The following is a 17,768-nucleotide window of genomic DNA, read 5'->3' as shown; positions in this document are numbered from 1 at the left end:
TCTCCCATAAATTCTTTCAGACAGATAATTTCCAACAGAACTACTTAATTAAAGCAGTTTCACTCTCAAATGATAGTTAACTTATACAGGCTTAGAGTAAGATACAATTTTACAGTACCTGCAAATACTGGTGCACAGTACTGCATATAACAGTGTGTCATATAATTTTCAGTTTTAAGAAGTCACAAACAGCAGCAACACCTTCTTTGTATTTATTCACAATGAGACTCTTTATTCACCAAATAAGAATTCTCAAAGCATAGGATAAACCCAAAGATGGATGTCATTATGGCTGCAGACGACAAGGACAATGTGACTTATGGACACAGCCATCACATCAGATTGCATTGCTATAGCACTCCTGTTGGTAATTTGCCACTTAGGGTTGTTCACTGCTACACTGCTATTAATTTTTTCCACAGGACAATTTTTCTTGAAACATTCGGATGAGATATAAGTAGCACAATTAAAATGCATCATAAGCATAGTAGGAATTTCATTCAGTTCAATGAAAAGACATTTGCTATTACCAGAAAATTACTAACAGTGTAACAACTGTAGCGCATCAAGGATCAAGCATGTCGAGTACCTGAATGAAAGGGAAGAGCAGTCCAACTGCAAAGTTGGAGAGCCAGTTGACTGTCCCAGCTACCATGAATGCGGCCGGCCTCTGAGACTGCTGGAAAAACTCTCCTGTGAGGACAAACGGGATTCCACCTGGAACAGGGTCCAAGAAGGTTCTGGTTTTAGTAACGTCCTCTGCCAACAGCTTCTTTAATAACAGAGGCAAACACACTCTGTGTTGCACATTTCAGCAGCAAGCATTTCTGAGCAGATAATATGATTTATCAAAACCATGTTTTAAAGGAATGTGACATTTTGATGTTTAATGCCACTGCATCTTAGTGACAAGAAACAGAGAATTCACACAACTTCCAGAGTGCCACGTGATGAGCTGGTTATTAAAATAAGAATCACCATTTCTACTAACATGCTTGAAATTCTGAAATTTGAGAAATATTCCAAAATACTTTTAGGCATTAAAAACTAGAAAGATAGCTCTGAAGAGATTAAATAGTATTTTTTGATAGTTACTGCCCACTTAATTTCAGTAATAAAAAAGCAAAACATTTGCTATTCTGTAGGCACATTTTTCATTGATGTTTATTTAACACGTTCCTTTACTAGTTGGCACTTCTGGCAAGGTCTATTCCTCCCATCACCCAAGGACTCTGACCTCCATAATACCAAGCTCTGCTGAATAGTACATTTGTCACTCGCGTTTCCTTCCACTTAGACAGTGGGCTATTTTGCACAGCACTGACATGTTGTTGGGCCGACAATAACCCTTGGGGAATGGCTGTCTAGTCCCGATTTTTCTTTGGCTTCTTTCATTTTTAGTAGCATATTTCTGTAGAAATATCTCTGTTTTCACAGAATAAAACATGAATTGTAATTGCTGATTGGATACTTATTACAGTTAATTAGACACATTTGCTTGCAGGATTATTTTGTAGCAGTTTAGAAAAAAGTTAATCTCATGACATTAGTCATGTTTTCAGTAATCTGTTGCTACCAATTCCTAATGCAAGAACTTCATGTCTGCCTTTGTTATTATGCCTCATTTTCTGCATTACCACTTAGCTTATTAGATAAGATCATAGAATCCTTAGAGTTGGAAGGGACCTCTAAAGGCCATGTAGTTCAACTCCCCTGCAATGAACAGGGACACCACAGCCAAATCAGGTCACCCAGGGCGTTATCCAATCTCCCCTTGAAAGTCTCCAGGGACAGGACATCAACCACATCTCTCTGGGCAAGCTGCTCCAGTGTTTCACCACCCTCACTGTAAAATACCTTTTCCTTATACCTAACCTAAATCTCCCTCTTAGAGTTTGAAACCATTTCCATTTCCCCCTTGTTCTGTGACCACAGACCCTGCTAAAGAATCTGTTCCCTAAGATCCATTAGTCATCCCTTATGTAATTCCTTTTGCTGTTCTAGACACTTTAACAAGTTAATATAAACAATTAAAATCAGGTTAATTTCAGAAAAATCAGGTTGATCAGGACATATTTTCTCTCAAAAACCCCTACGACAATCCTTTTTCCAAAATACACATAAATTAAAGTGAAAACATTGTAGAAGACTTTGTACACGCACTGGGTCTTCCTCTTACATGTTTTTGTTTCATCTGTGTGTTTATATTTTGTTTTACTCTTTGAATGCAGACTGCATATTCCCTTCCCAAAGGACAGCTGTGAACATATGTAAGTGCTGTATGGTGATGCATTGTCATGCAGCCCCTTGTGTTCAGAGCCACTGCACTTAAACACGTACACTAGAAACTGTTCTACCAAGTATGAGATAGTGACTTGTAAATATAGAACAGGATATGCAGTTGACACATTGTCAGATATTCCTCCATTTCAGATCTTTCAGAGACCACGATCATGCGCATAAAAGGAAGGCAAAGTAATGCAGAAAAAGGCTAAATTAGTAGTAGGCAGCACTCCATTATCAACTAGTATGACTTTTTGTGAGAATATATTTACGACTGTAGCAAACTCAACTTTCCCAAAGACTGTCAGTATAAATTACACATAAAAAAAATACAGAGCAAATAAATAATTATTCCTATTTTATAATAGGAAACAGAAATACTAAGTGTTTGGGTCATCCATGCCCCAGTTTAAAGTCTTTCCACAAGTCACAAGTAGTATCCAAATTCTTCGACCAAAAGAGTGACCACTGCCAATAGTACTTTGTGTAGAACAAACAGCCAAACGGGCATAACTCACTGAAATTCAGGTAATGACGATCTATCAGTCCTCTGTGGTTTACAGTGCCTATTTTGTCATGTACTTGGGATTGGGGTTCAAATCCCATACTATGGCAGGCAAAATAACAATCACATCTGTCCTGCCAGTATCTGTTTTAGGTCTCAAATGTCACGAGGCAGTGGTTTGCAGAGCACCTGCCTCTCGTGGAGAAGAACTGAATGACTGGATACATAGAAACCATGGAAGTTATTTATTTATGATCATTTATTCTGTCATGCCTTTGCTGTAGGACAGTCTTGAGAAGTGTTACCGTTCTTGTCAGTATAATAAAAATGATGTTCTAGATCCATTTGAGAAAATACACATTGTACAAGAGAGGAAAAAAGCCAAAGGCAAAAATGAAAAAAAAAAGTTCAGGACAGAAACATATCAGAAAGAATAAATGTTGTGGAAATGAAAATGCATAAGCATTGTTAGTAAAAAAAGGTTCCTTGAAATTCAGATAGTAGTATCTAGATACATATTAATCATCACTGCAGATTATTATAAGTCCTACTTATCACAAAAGCTCTTCAATCTAATTTGAAAATTAATCAATTATACTCATGATGGTAAAATTAGCATATTGAAAAGTCTAATAAAAAATAATTTAGCAGTTCCTTGGAGCTCTCAAATGTCTACAGCATAGAAAGAGGAAAGGTGCACAACCCACAGGCAGAGCAAATCCTCAGACTTTCTCATGACATAGACAAGAATTTCCACAGCTCACAAAGCAGAGAAAGCCAGTTTATATAGAAGGATGACTTAAGAGAAATATATGAAACAATCAAGGAGCCTGAAAAGTAATTGGTGAATTAACTGAAAAACAGGACAGACCTAAAGACAAATGAAAAAGTCAATGAAAGTGTATCATAGCTGTATATTGCTACATGCCAGGAAGAGCAGAAACTTGACCTTACTGGGACCTAGAGTAGGGGATATGAAAGCCTACCAAGAACCATTTCACTCCTTAATGAAGTGAAACGAGTAGATAAATTAGGATAAGCTGAAGGAAAAATGTAAATCCTTAAGATGCTAACAGTGAAGGCACCTGAAACCAGCTAAATTCATAACCCCAGGCATCCACCCATCACCAGCCATTTCAAGGTGCAGAGCTACTTAAAGATCTCTTTTCTCCTTAACTTGGTCTCTTTGAGAAGAGTGCATGACTTGGAAGAAAGCTGCAATATGCTTTGAACTGGTCAAGCCATTTTGTAGAATATGTCACTACTGTCTCTGATGCAGGTTTGATCCTCATTTTCTATCTTTACAGAATCTCAGGATTTTCCACACAGTTTTTGAGTGGTTGAGTCATCACAACAATATGGCATCTTACCAACCGCTCCTTACAGTTAGTTTCAGTGTAAGATACCCAATGAATTAATTGGTTCATGCTGGCTGCTGCTCAATGTTGCTTGGAAACCAGAGCCAAATGCAGTCTAACCAATCCAGTGTCTTTTTGAAACAGTCTTTAAAAATTTTGTCATGAGTTTTGCAGCCTCATAAGCTTGAATTTGGGTAAAATGGTTTCACCATAAAGCTAACTAATATTCTTCCTCATGGGTGAGGAATCTGGAAATAGTGTTTACATTAGGAGAATTTCCAAGCATTTTTCAGTGGAACAGCTTTATTTTAGCACTGATCAAAAAATGAAAACATATATTATGATTTCCTGTAAGAATGTTCTGAACATTAACTTAGAGAGGTAATGCATTGACCACGATACTTATAGCAATTCATTTCTAATACATTCCTGTTTTCAGCATTACAGTGAACATAATGGAAGCTCTTGACATATTACAGTGCCACTAAAGATTGTTCCACCTATTAACATGGTACTTCTATTGGAAATTGCACATTGCTACTGCAGGCCTTGTATACCAATGATCTGCTTAATGAAACTAGATTAAGCCTGTATGACAGAATTTGATGTGCACCAAAACATTTATATCTGTGTATTTTATTCATTTTCTTCCATAATTAGTGCAGTTACACATAGATTCAATGCCACTTGATGGCAAACATCTAGAGTCTCAAACCAATGGACTTTTATGTATGAAATTGGAATGATAGAACAGAAATAATATTCTTGCTGTACAAGTTATTTAGATTTGCATGAATATCAATACGTTTTCCTTTCAAAATATTAAATGCACATATTGACTGTTTGTTCAGTAAGCAGTTACAAAAAAATACTGATTAGCAAAAGTTACTTGTTTCAGCACAAACATCTAAATGCAGAAAGCATGAAAATTGAAGGAAATACGGAGATCCTAATTTTGTTTCTATCCAGTACCTAACTGGTAGTTGGTCCTAGTTATATACATGATTTATGAAATAAGACTGTTGAGAGAATAACTGCCTAGTACAGGTCAGAGAGATTTATTAGATTGGTAAACTGCTTCTAGAGGCAATGGAAACGGCATCCTACAAGGCAGGGAAGAGAAAGGAATTCCAAGTTCCCTGCTCATCTCTTAGCTCAGGCTCAAGACACAGCTCCATGTGTTCAGCCCCAGCTGGCAGCTCCACAAAAACTGTGGGGTTTCCAGCTCCACAGCTCGAGAGACAGCTGAATGCCTTCCCAAAAGGAGGGCTTGGAAATCCTGGAAAGCCTGATTAGGGCAAAACCTGCCAGATCTTCCAGCCCTGCACTATGAGAGGAGGAGTCTTCAAGATGAGATGTTTTTGCAGAGCAGGCAAGCACTTTGCAACAATATTCTGTTTTGCTAAAAGATGTCTGTGTAGCTCTAGATCAGATCAAGCCAAACAGCTTTTGATCACAAGGCAAGGACTGATATAACCTAATAGGGCTGGAAACCAGAATAATAGCTCAATGACAGGCTTCAGCGTGTGCAGTTCAACTGAGAGAAGACAATTCTGGAGGACAGCTGTGGGGGAGAGGCAATGGAAGTGAGATGAAACTCCTAGAGGAAAGCTGCTGGCAAAGAAACCCAATATTCTTCAGAGAGACAGCAAAAGGATGTTAGCCTGTACGCAAGCCTTAGCTGCCAAAAAAACCAAAAACCCAAACAAACAGATGCACCTGAAAAATACACTATAGGAGATCTGCTGGTGAGGCACCCAGCACAACCAGCAAGTGCTTTCTGTCTCTGTGAGCCTATAGATAGTATATATTGGTTCTCACAGAGATTCTGTGTAGCTGCCAGATTATTTTAAATTGCACATTCTACTTGGTGGAACAATATACCCCTCCTTCCCAAGAAAGGTGTTACATTTTCAGACAGGACAACTGTCTTGCTAGCTAACCCCGATTAGAGAACTGGGAGCAGAATGTGTGATAGGGGTGGGCTGAGTCACAGCTTCATGCTACAGTCTCTCTTAAATGTCCCCAGCTCTCCACAGGAGAACTATTGATCTACTACAGAGTTAAGGAAAACAGGCACTTGGATTGTATAAAACAGTATAGATGGTTAACAACATTAATTTGTACCATCTGAAGAGCTGGAGCTCTTCTGCTTTGGATTAAAGGCCACTTGAACAAAGGATGTTTAAAGCTTCATCAGTCTAAGACAAACCAGCAGTGCAAACCATAGCACCAAATTAGAAAACATAAAAAATACAGAATCTGGCAAAACTAATAATATAGTAACAAGTACCTCACACTTATTAACATTCTTGCTTTTAATATAATGTTGTGTGGAAAAGGCTTTTGTGTTTAATAACTAACGTTTGGTTTAGCATCTATAAATTTGCTATTCCAACAGCCTGTAGAAAAATCAGTCCTGGAGGCATTTGGATCTTTGCTGGTGCAAGGTAAACCACATCACATTATATCAATTAAAGTAACAAAGCAACCAAGTATGACACGGGAACATATTGATATACTCTGCTACAACATCATTGGTTAAAAGAAAATCTCAGATCTCAATTATTGACACTAACATGTATGACATACAGCAGTAAGGCCATTGACAAACCGAAACAACATAATATTCCTTCTATGTTCAGTTTGGTAATTATTTTTAAAGTAGATGTTCCATGTAATTTTTCAGTGCAAACGACCTAAGTATTCCCTTATCTGAACTATCTGATAATTTCTTCTTCAGTGAAGTTCTCCTCCTCTTGAATAACAATTAATGCACTACTGAATCATTTTTATCTGAAAAATTGTTTAATGAAGGCAAAAAGCATACTACATAATTGAAGAGACCTAGTAAGTTCAATCTTTTTAAGACAGTTTCCTTTACTTGAGTTATATCTTCTTTTAAATGCAGCTCTGCTCTTGGAAGCCCAAGTACTAATTTTTCATAGCTTTTCCTTTTCCCTATTTCCCAAATACTCTGAACTCAGTCAGTTTTAACAGTATGATCTTTTTAATGAAACCTAGACCTGAAAACCAAGAGCAGAATGCAGTTTTTTACACTGTTCTCTACCTCATTTAAGCCTAATGCTCACCTCTGAGTCTGCTTGCACTTCCAGCACAAAATGTCCACTATCTGTTATTAGTTCATTCATAAATGTTCCAGTTATATGCAAGTCATCACAGCTTGTTTCCATTATCCTTAGCTATTTCTACCTGGTGTGCCTTACCACTGCATTCAACTTCATAAGTCCAAATACCACTCCTATTGTCATCTTCCTCATCAGTCAGTCAATTTTATCACCCTTTTTAGCACAGTCCACCCAATCCAGCTTTGTCACAGCATCAAAACTTAACTTCTGCATTTTGCTTTTCGCAGATTTGCTCATGATTGATTATCTATTCCATTTTACACTCATCCCTTACCTACATTGTTTCTAACAATTGTTTAGTCCTAATTTCCTAAATGAAGTCTCCAGTCTGCAAAGATGAACTGTATTTGAAACTGATGCACAGCAACACATCTTGAAAAATCTCCCTCCAACTTATACAAGTATCTGGTGAAAATTAAAGCAAAGTAATCTATAAATAATGCAACCCAGAACTATGCAAATCCAGGCAGACACAAAAAAACAGTGCTTTGTCATATAGTCATTTACCAAAATGATTCAACTAGACAATTTCTCTACTATTCTAGTTTATTAGATTCAGGTCTTCCCAATCTGAAGATATCTGAATATGCTCAATATGAGCCATTTTTCACTGCATATTATTGCACCGTGGTAAGAACAATCAGTCATGAAGACCTATCTGCCTGTACTGGCCCAGTGCACCTCATTCTCAACACTGAGTAGAGGATCTTTACGAATTTTTTCCTGCTCCTTTTGTAGGTTTATATTTTAGTATTATCTAAAGATACCTCTTTCATATCAAATATTTGTTGTTACTTTGGTCTTGGGTACTTTTAACAAATTGATGTTCCTGTTCTACTGGAAAAGCTTTAGAGACTGAATGAAATGTAGTGAGTGGTAATACACATGAAAACAGGCTAGATGATCATATAGTCTTCTTGATCTTAATTTCTATTAAGCAGTAGTTGATGGGGTTTTTTTGTTTGCTTATTTCTTGTTTTTGTAGAGCCAATTTTTTCTTTTTTATTGTAGTAGAACCGGCAGTCCAGACATGAGCCATTCTGCCAACTGATGCACAAATCCAAATACATAATTTTTTTGGTGTTTTGCTAACACTTTCACTTTGTTCAGGGTCATTTTTGCACATTCATGATGGTTTTCTTGTGTTATTTTTTCATGATGTGAAAGCCTAGAACTAAGTGCAGTATTTATCATGGAACACTTGGAAAATGAAGATCAACATTACATTTCTACTGCAGTACTAGCAATACTTCTTTTTTCTTCACCATAATAATTCTCCGTAACTACTAAAAAAATACAATTCAAAAATACACTCAACTTTTAGCTGCCTGTAAATAGTCTTTTAAACATCTGTTGTATTTTCAGACACATTTATCATATCAGAATCTTAATTATAGCCTGACTTCCTATTCTTCTGTTTGAACATGAAGAAATAAAATTCTTTATTAAGCTATGACTAAAAGTCTTTATGATATTATTCATTCTATAATTATGCTCACTATCATTAAAATGATAATCAGATCCTGATTAAAATTACTTCTGTTACTATAAATTTATTTTTTTTAAATGATCTTTAGAAAAGGAGTTTTTACTTTAATAAATGTAGAGAACTGTCATGTTTTCATTCAATGTAGGGACAGTAGTACCAAGGAAATGCCTGAAATAAAGACTCATAGGTGTGGTCAGTTCTAGATACAGGACAAAAAAGAAAAAAGCCCTATCAAGTTGAGGTTTTTGGCTTCTGTAATAATCTACTGGAGAAAAAAAAAAAGAGAGACATCAGGCATGATTTATCTGCGATGAATTCAAGATAATGGCCTATTAGCACAAAATGCTGGTTGTTGTGAACCTGTGCAAGCTAAAACAAACTCAAAAACTCAGGATGGCATGTCAGGCTTTTCTCATGAAATGTTTTAACAAACAGAGTATTCATACACAATTATGCCATTGTAAAGCTGTCTTCCTCCTGAAGGATCCCAAGAGTTAGAAAGCTGTGCATAATCAGAGAAGTTGGGGCAGAAGAGTCTCTCCTTGTTCCTCCTGTTTAAGATGAGTAACAGACTGTTTTCACTGTTTATGTTTTCTGGGAAATGTTGAAGTCTTTAGGATGTGGTGTCTCAAACATCACCAATTAAATAATTCAGCTGTTGCTACAGCTGCTACTGTTTCTGACTAGAAAGTTTGTGAAGAGTAGTAGACATGCAGTTACTGTGCCCAATAGCAAATAGCAATATCTGTTTTCAACAGATATTTTCAACTTTCACACAGAAAGTCAAATGAATAGAGCCTACAGATGGCTTTTCAAGTGTCAACTCGAAGAATGACAATAACAGTTTTGCTGCACTGAGAGATTTAAAGCTGTCTGATGAAGTAGAAAGAAGAGCATCTTAAAAACTGAAAAGATCTGGACAAAACTTAAATGGTCAAACAAAACCTTTACTTTTTTTTCAGCTAGTGCCTCACATTGCTAACCCAAGCCTAATAGTCCTAGAACATTTCAAACTCCACTTTTGAAATTACGCAGCAGTTGACTACAGCTTTATGATCCTAATGTTAGCGGTAATACACCTTAAAAAGGTGAACAGAGCTACACAGGCAATGTCAACTGCTGTACCATTTGGATTGCTGGATGAAAGCAAATAAATGCAAAAAAATGTCAAGATAGTTCCAGGTGTGATAAAACAACTGAGGTATAAATAACATGTCTTTAAGACGTGATAAATGTTCACACACCTCTTTGTACTGCTGAAGCCTTATCAATAGTATCTTTGTACTGCTGAAGCCTTATCAATAATATCTATACTTTTTGTATCCAGGGTAAATAATAACCTTCTTATGCTTAACAAGTTGAGTTTAAGCCCTACAAAGCAAATCAGTGTCTGGATCCTAAAGATGTGGATCCAGATTCAGCCTTGTCCCCAAGAAAACTCCCAACCTCTGTTGGATGCATTCTGGGGAAAGAAGGGACCTGTTCTCATGTTTCCCTTGAAGCATCTACAGCTGGTATTACAAGGCAACAATGCACATAAAGCTGTGGTCTAACACTGTGTAGCAGTTTATGTGTTCATATGAGCCCCAACCTTTAGTTGTATACATACGTTAGAGTATGATTTATTTTTTTCAACAGAATGGAAGAACATCAGCAGAACTAAAAGTTTCCTTTCCTTAGACATGAATTCCCCTTACAGGGGAAGCAAGGGGATGAATAATGCAGTACATTTAGTGCTAGCTTTGACAAATACTTAGCAGACAGTTTGGTGACTGGACAGGAAACACCTCCCAGTTGTCAAAGCCAGGATAGCTGTTTTCAGCAAACTGAATGTTCCCCACAAAAGTGGAGTTTCCGATGCAGGACAGATAGCATCTGGAGATTCCAAAGGAAAAACTGCTTGCTTTTTCAAATACACACTATCAAGCTATGTTTAATATAATCTTTGATCATTCATTTGACCTTCTGAACTATTTTTTTCCCCTGAAAGATTCCACTGCTGTAACCTTCAGTATTTTGGTCTGGCTATTAAGACCCACTGTCTGATCCCTCTAGCAACTTCTCATTCTTTCTCAAAACTAGTGAACATTTGCATTTAAATGTTGGCCATGGAGCTTAGCAGAAAGTAGATGAAATGAACTAAGTACTTTCCTTTTGTGTGCATTGCACCTGCTCAGGAGGAAAATGAAATATTTTTATTGTCTTGCATTTACTAGTACTAACAGCAGTTCTATATCTGCCGTTCTGCATATTTATTTTCACTTTTGTAAATATAAATATTTTATACTAACTCACAGAAGAAAAAGGCTTTTTGATTAAATACCTATACAGCTTGTAAATCATGAATTTTAAAGCCTTCAGTATTTTTTACTAGGCTTTTCATTTCAACTCCCCACTAATCTGAATCATGTACATAAATTACTTACGCAATATTTGAATAAATCAGTTTTTTTTCATGAAGCCCTAGAGCACATGGATGCATTTTTTCAGCAGTAAACTTCTTAAGATTTGGAGTTGTGAGCCATCAGCATGTAATTAGCTATCATTCAGGCAAGCCTGCTAGTTCAGGTAAAAGGAGTGCTCTCAAGTGTCAAAGTGTTCTTTTTTTGAAGGCTTCAATTAAAATAATTTTTAAATCTATTGTTAAAGGGAGGAAGTTAATAAATTTGCCTGCTGCTAAGAACTCTATGCATCATCTTCAGCAATTCCAACAGATAGTTACCTTAAGAATACTAGAGGATCATTTTACTTCAGAAATTCCACTAATTGTAAAGATTTAAATTACTTATGTAATAGAACTGTTAAAAAGTACATGCTTACTTTACACTGATCTCTATAGAAAAAAGTTTTCAAGCAAAACAAATATCCCAAATATGTGTTGAAAGACACTGTCTTTAATATAATCAAGGGACACGTAATTTTACCCTCCCCAAAATTCAGTGGTGATGCAACCATGTTGAAAGCAATTCTGTTATATTTTTTCCTTAACAGCTCAAAAACTCTGTTTGTTGAAAGCAATCAAAAGGCAAGTTATTATGTGAATCCCTTCAAATTCTGATTCTTTTATCTCCTTGATTTAGTAGCAGTAGTTGAAAATTCTCCTTCCTCAAGTGTAGGCAGTAGCTTTTTCCATCGCTAAATGGAAAGGGATTGGTAAATCAGATCTCCTGTTGCTGTGTTTCGCAGCCCACATAAATTAAAGAAATGGCACTCTGCATTAATATGGCGGGCTCTGATTGCTGGCAGCTTGGTGACTGAAATGGCACCCATAGGGCAACTTGTGTTGGATGGATGGCTGTCTGCTGCAATGGAGAGGAACGACAGGGCAGGGGACAGGGCTAGAGATCCCTCAGAAAATCTTCAACTGAGACAATTTAAGGTACATATTACGCTATACTTATATATCTCTGGGTCAGAGATGAGTTATCCCTGAATGCAATTGCAGCTCATGTTTGGAATATTTAGCTTCTCTTAGGGAAGCATTTAAAATCTACTGTTGTGTCCCCAAAGGCCTTATAACTGTTAACAAACCAAAACTTATTAAATAACCAGGGAAACTAAAGGTTGTTTCAGTGCATCTGATGCAGGAACTATTCAACTTTATCAAAGGATGCTTACCTGCTGGAATGACTGCAAAGGCTTATAGTTACAGAATAAAAGATCCTTTGGGAATTAACATAAACTTTCAAATCTACCATTTTTTAATTAGATATACAACAACACTGATTTATTTGCTTCTTTTTAACACAATGTATTTTTCTAGTAAAAAAGAATGCTTTTCCACTTTGAGCAAACTCCAAACATTCTCCTGAACTGTACTGAAAGAGTGGCTCTGTGGGATGCCACAAGCACTAGAAAGTCTTACATCCCATTCTAAGTAGAGAAGCTAGAGAAATCACACAGAGCTTCAGTAAATGCCTATTTCAGGTGATAATAATGACACTGCAATTTATTTCAGTACTTTTATGTCTACATGCGTGCTATCACACCTTTCTTTGTGTTTCACATCTGAGATTTTTTTTCTTCTCTGCTGACATTTCAGACTGAACAAACCTCATGGCTTTCACAGTGACCCTTCTATCACAACTGCTCTGCTGTCATTACAGCTGTATGCTGGCATTCAGAATAAGAGCACAGACTGTTTTAAACTTTAAATACCAAAATGTCTTTGATATGCCTCAGGGCATAGCATTTATTTCCTCCAAGTTTCTTTTGTTTACTCTATAATGTCAGTTTAACATATGCTGAATATACCATTACCATGTTCCCCCTCTATCCATATTCAGCTGTGTTAGGAAAGACTGCTCGCATTCAATAAACCATGACAAGTATATCTTATAAAACTCAGTTATAAGACAAAACCCTCAAAACAGAGAAAAAAATTAAGTGAAATATTTTACTGAAATGGCCTGGTTTGCTAATGTTTCTTATCCATGCCTGAAAATACTATCAGTATTAAAAGCAACAATTGGAAGATCTCACAACCATAATTTTTTTTTTAATTCCATCAAAGAGTGACTTTTATTTCCATTTTCTGTGATAAGTTTGTGCCTGGAAACATACTGCTGATATGATTTTGCCATCCTTATTCATACTGAATAGGAACTAGCTTTGAAAATAGGAATAGATGGAAATTGACACTGATTCACTTCTGATCCTATTCATGCTAAATTCAACCTACGCAAATACAACCAAGCTCAGGATTTCTTCTCAAGGGGAGTGTTATCACCCGCAGGAATACCTAAACAATAAACACTTCTGAGGTGTTCCAGAATATAAGACAATAAAGTCAGATGTACTATTGTTGTAAGTTAAATTTAAATCATGGGCTACATGCTACATATAATGACAGCTAGAAATTCCTCTCTAAGAACATGTTCGTCTTTTCAGGCATTTGAGCTTTTTGACAAATGGAAGCACAGATTGTACAAAATCTTTAGATCTAGCATCTCACTTGGGGACAAAGGGAGAACACAGGACTTGGACATAAGGGAGCACAGAATTAGTCTGAATCTGGGTCAAATCCCATCCTTAGCTCTTTAGGCAGTATTTCATACAGTCCTTTCATAAATTTATAAGAGTTGTTTGCTTAGTTTCTCCTTTCATTTTTTCCACTGAGAAGCTAATACAGAACTAAACTCCAGTGATTAGGAGCTGACTTCCAATTTTGACTCTGAATTCATTCCAGGCTACCTAGCACTTAGACTTGGGATTTGTAGTTATTTTCTGCAGTGACATTTGCTGTCAACTTGCTCTCTTTTCTGTGTTATTCTCCCTTTTGAACATGTATTTAGAAACAGAAAACATACTCTAAATCTTCTCTTTTGTTAGGCATTAAGAAGATACTCTGCATCTTTTCTCGTAAAACTCTACTTCACCTTCGCAACAGCCCTTCTTTGCAGCCTTCCTATGTAAACTGCTGAATGAGCACCGCTGTATTCTAACAGTCTGCTCTAAGCCTTCATCACAACAACGATGATGTCACATTTGACAATACAGTGAGTATTTTTCACATTGCAATGTGGAGAGATTATATGTAGCGATATGATGCATTAGGTCTCTAGGAAAAGACATAAAAGAACATGCATAAAGGTGTTAATATAATACTGTCTTTCAAATGACTTACATATAAAATAGGATCAGTTACAGAGAAGCTTTCCATGTGACACTTAGAGATATCATTCTCATGGACATTTTCAGATATCCTTAAATCTGCTCCTTAGTTTCTAAGTCTCTTTTTCACTCTAACTGCCTACACTTCTGCATCATCTGTTACAAGAAATGAAGATGATGAAGTGAGACTTCAACCATATCAGTATACTTGAAGGGCTACCAAACCAAGCACAAAGATAGCTTGAGCATTGGATATAAAAAAAGACTATTCAGATATAGGAACCTTCCCCTAATGTTTGTGGCAATAAAAGCTGATTTTTTTCTTTTCAGAGCACTCCAAGGAAATCTTGAGGAATGTCCCAAGGAAGAAAAGATGTCACTGCCCACAGGTGACTAACTTCCCCATGAGCTGAATGTCAAAGGAAGAACAACACAAACAGCTTTTGTTGCTCTTACTGCAACAAAACTATCTTGGGTTATTTATACTTGTATGGGGCTGCTGAATCACGGCCTGAACCTTTGATTGATCACCTGAGGCGAGCAATGAGTCAGCCACGGGAGCACAGGTGAAGGCAAATCACCTGTGCTGCAGGAAGGGGTGGAGCCTGGCTCCACCTCTCCTAGACCCATTTAAGAGCTGACTGCCAGTGGGGAAGGATCTCTCTGGAGATCTGCTCCATTGGAGTTCATCTTGCAAGCCCAGGACAGGGTGAGTGACTTTCTCTTGTTAATCCAATATAAATTATATTAGCCAAGCTCCTAGATATATATATATATATGTATGTATGTATGTGTGTGTGTGTATGTGTGTGTGTATATATATATATAATCCATTGATTATACAATACCTATTACCAAAGATTAAAATAAATCCAGTGCTTCAGTTTACTATGTCTCCAGTATCACTGAATTTGCAAAGTTTTGATATGAAAGAGCCAATACTTCTTCCGTTTCCAAAAGAATAACGGAAAGTTTGCATCAAAGCTAGCAATATTTTTAAACAATCCACCTCCCGCTCTTCTCTCTAGTTTTTAAAGGTGGGTCTTAAGACCAACATCTCAGTGCAGCATTGCTTCCTCCGTTTCTCAAAAATGGAAAGTAGGATGCCACACTTAAAATAATATTCTAAAAATAAAATAAAAAAATTAATAAATCTCTTCATACAAAGATGCATGGAAAGTTCTTATAGTTTGTTATGCTTTTTTCTATTGGGAAAGTTGCCTGGAAGTCCACACCAGTGTTGCTGTAACCCTCAACTAATCTGTTGGTTTTCTTTTCCACCACATCCCACCATCTGGGGTGAATCTCTTGACACATAGCACAAGAGTCATTCTCTGTTTCAGAGAATGAGTATTTAAGCATTTTATACAAGCTGAAACAGCATCAAAAACAAGCAGTGAAAGATCCTTATCCCAGCATACCTGACAACCTCCCTGACAGGTGGTGCTATATTTCTGCAGGAAACTGTCTCTGAATTGGATGTATCCTGGGACATTCAATTTGTTGTTGTTTTTTTGGGGGGTTTGTTTTGTAGGATTTCTTGTCTTTTTTTTCTAATTACTTGACTAGCAGGTAAAAGGGCTCAATTTTTAGCATTGCATAAAATTACCTCAAATTCCCCCTGCATGCACAACCATATAAATATTTTTCAATTCACCCAACAAAATAAAAAATCATTTTCTTGCACAACAACTGTTGCAAAGGCACAGTGGGTGGATTGGGAATTCACCAAAACAGATACAAATAAGAAGAACCTACATTTCTCCTGTTTGAGTCAGATTTTAGTGTGGTTCTTAAGAAAGTTACATAGATTCTGCAGGCATAGTTCAACACATTAATTCTGTATCTGTGAAGAAGCAGCTGTTAATCGAGAACACGAGGATAACTGGTGTTAGCGTTTTCACTTCCTTAAAGTGACACTCGAACACAAGGTCAAAGATAGAAGATGCTTTGCGTATACCTAAGCCAATCTATCACAAACTAAATTTCCAACAAGTTGCACATTATTTACTCAGTCAAAATATCTCTAATCAGTGCATTTTTTCATGACATTGAACCTGAACAAAGGCATGAATGCTTTGAATACATACTCTTATTAAATTTCTTTGAATTATGTTTTTAATTTTTCTTTATTTGTTTTTACTTGTTATGTACTTAAGATTCAGAGACTTAGGTTAGATATAAGAAAAAAGTGTTTCGTGTTCAAGAGGCATCTGGATGAGGAGCTGCGAGATATGGTTTAGTAGCTTGTGGTAGCAGTGGTAATGAGAAAACAGTTGGTCTAGATGATCTTATAGGTAGTTTCCAACCTTGTGATTCTATGATTCTATGATTTACAGTGAGGGTGGTGAAGCACTGGGACGGGTTGCCCAGCAATGTGGTTGATGCTCTGTCCCTGGAGACTTTCAAGGTGAGGCTGGATCAGGCCCTGGATAATCTGATCTAGCTGTGGTGTCCCTGCTTATTGCAGAGAAGCTGGATTAGGTGGCTGTCAGAGGTCCCTTCCAACTCTAAGGATTCTATGATCCTATGATCAGTCCCTTTCTGTTTACTCTTTATTGGATGACACTTCCTCAAATGAAACATATATTTCTGGCAGGTTGAATACATGGCCAAGAAAAACATTTCCATGCAGCTTCCACATTTTGAGGTAAAAACTATAAAACTATTTACCAATTTTGTCCACAAAACCAAAAATAATACTGGAAAGCAATATGTTTCTCTTTAATCAAGTGCCTTCACTTGTGTATAATTAACCAAACGTCTGAAAAAGCACAGTTCCCTAATTTGTAGAACTAAGCAACTTTTGAAGGTTTTTTTTCTCTCTTTCAGATAATAGGTAGTCTATTTGGAACACAAGAGCCCCTTTAATTTTTGAGCAAATACATGAAAGATTGCCTTCTGTTAATCATCTTCTGATAAAAATGATGAAATACCAAATCTCTCACGTGCCTGAATGTACCTGCTGTTAGCATTAATGTTTCACTGCTAAGCAATATGCCTAGAAAACATCTGTAAGCTGAAAACTTGAGTTCAGAAAATTGAAACAAATAAAAGATGCAGTTTATAGTAACAGTTGATTCTAGCTGTAAGGAGCAGATGGTACTCATCCATATGCTATTCTGAAAGTAGAGACCACACAACATATAAGCTATTAAGCAAGTATCAGATGTTCTAACAAGAGAGAAAATACTGTATTTGAAAGGCAATTTTATTATCTAGAAAGCTCTACGAGTGTTTTCTGAGCTCAGTTCTTCGCATTATTTACTTTTTTCAGATGTGATAATTCTTCCAACTACCAATAGCTCAACTGTAAAAAGAATTCATCCTTGATGAGGATTTGTATCTGCAGAATCATTACAAACCATATG

The 17,768-nt window shown here is 36.6% G+C and overlaps 1 protein-coding gene across 1 annotated transcript in view; it reads right to left on the bottom strand.

The window, feature by feature from the left end:
- SLC2A9 (solute carrier family 2 member 9) overlaps positions 1–17,768 on the bottom strand; it is a 47,043-nt gene that overhangs the window by 13,461 nt on the left and 15,814 nt on the right. The window contains exon 6 of the mRNA XM_010710437.3: positions 590–717. Coding sequence (XP_010708739.1) covers positions 590–717 — 128 coding nt within the window. The remainder of the gene's footprint in view (positions 1–589; positions 718–17,768) is intronic.

Source organism: Meleagris gallopavo, chromosome 4 (genome assembly GCF_000146605.3).
Source record: "Meleagris gallopavo isolate NT-WF06-2002-E0010 breed Aviagen turkey brand Nicholas breeding stock chromosome 4, Turkey_5.1, whole genome shotgun sequence".
Classification (NCBI taxonomy): domain Eukaryota; kingdom Metazoa; phylum Chordata; class Aves; order Galliformes; family Phasianidae; genus Meleagris; species Meleagris gallopavo.
This window is presented reverse-complemented; position numbering and strand designations above follow the sequence as displayed.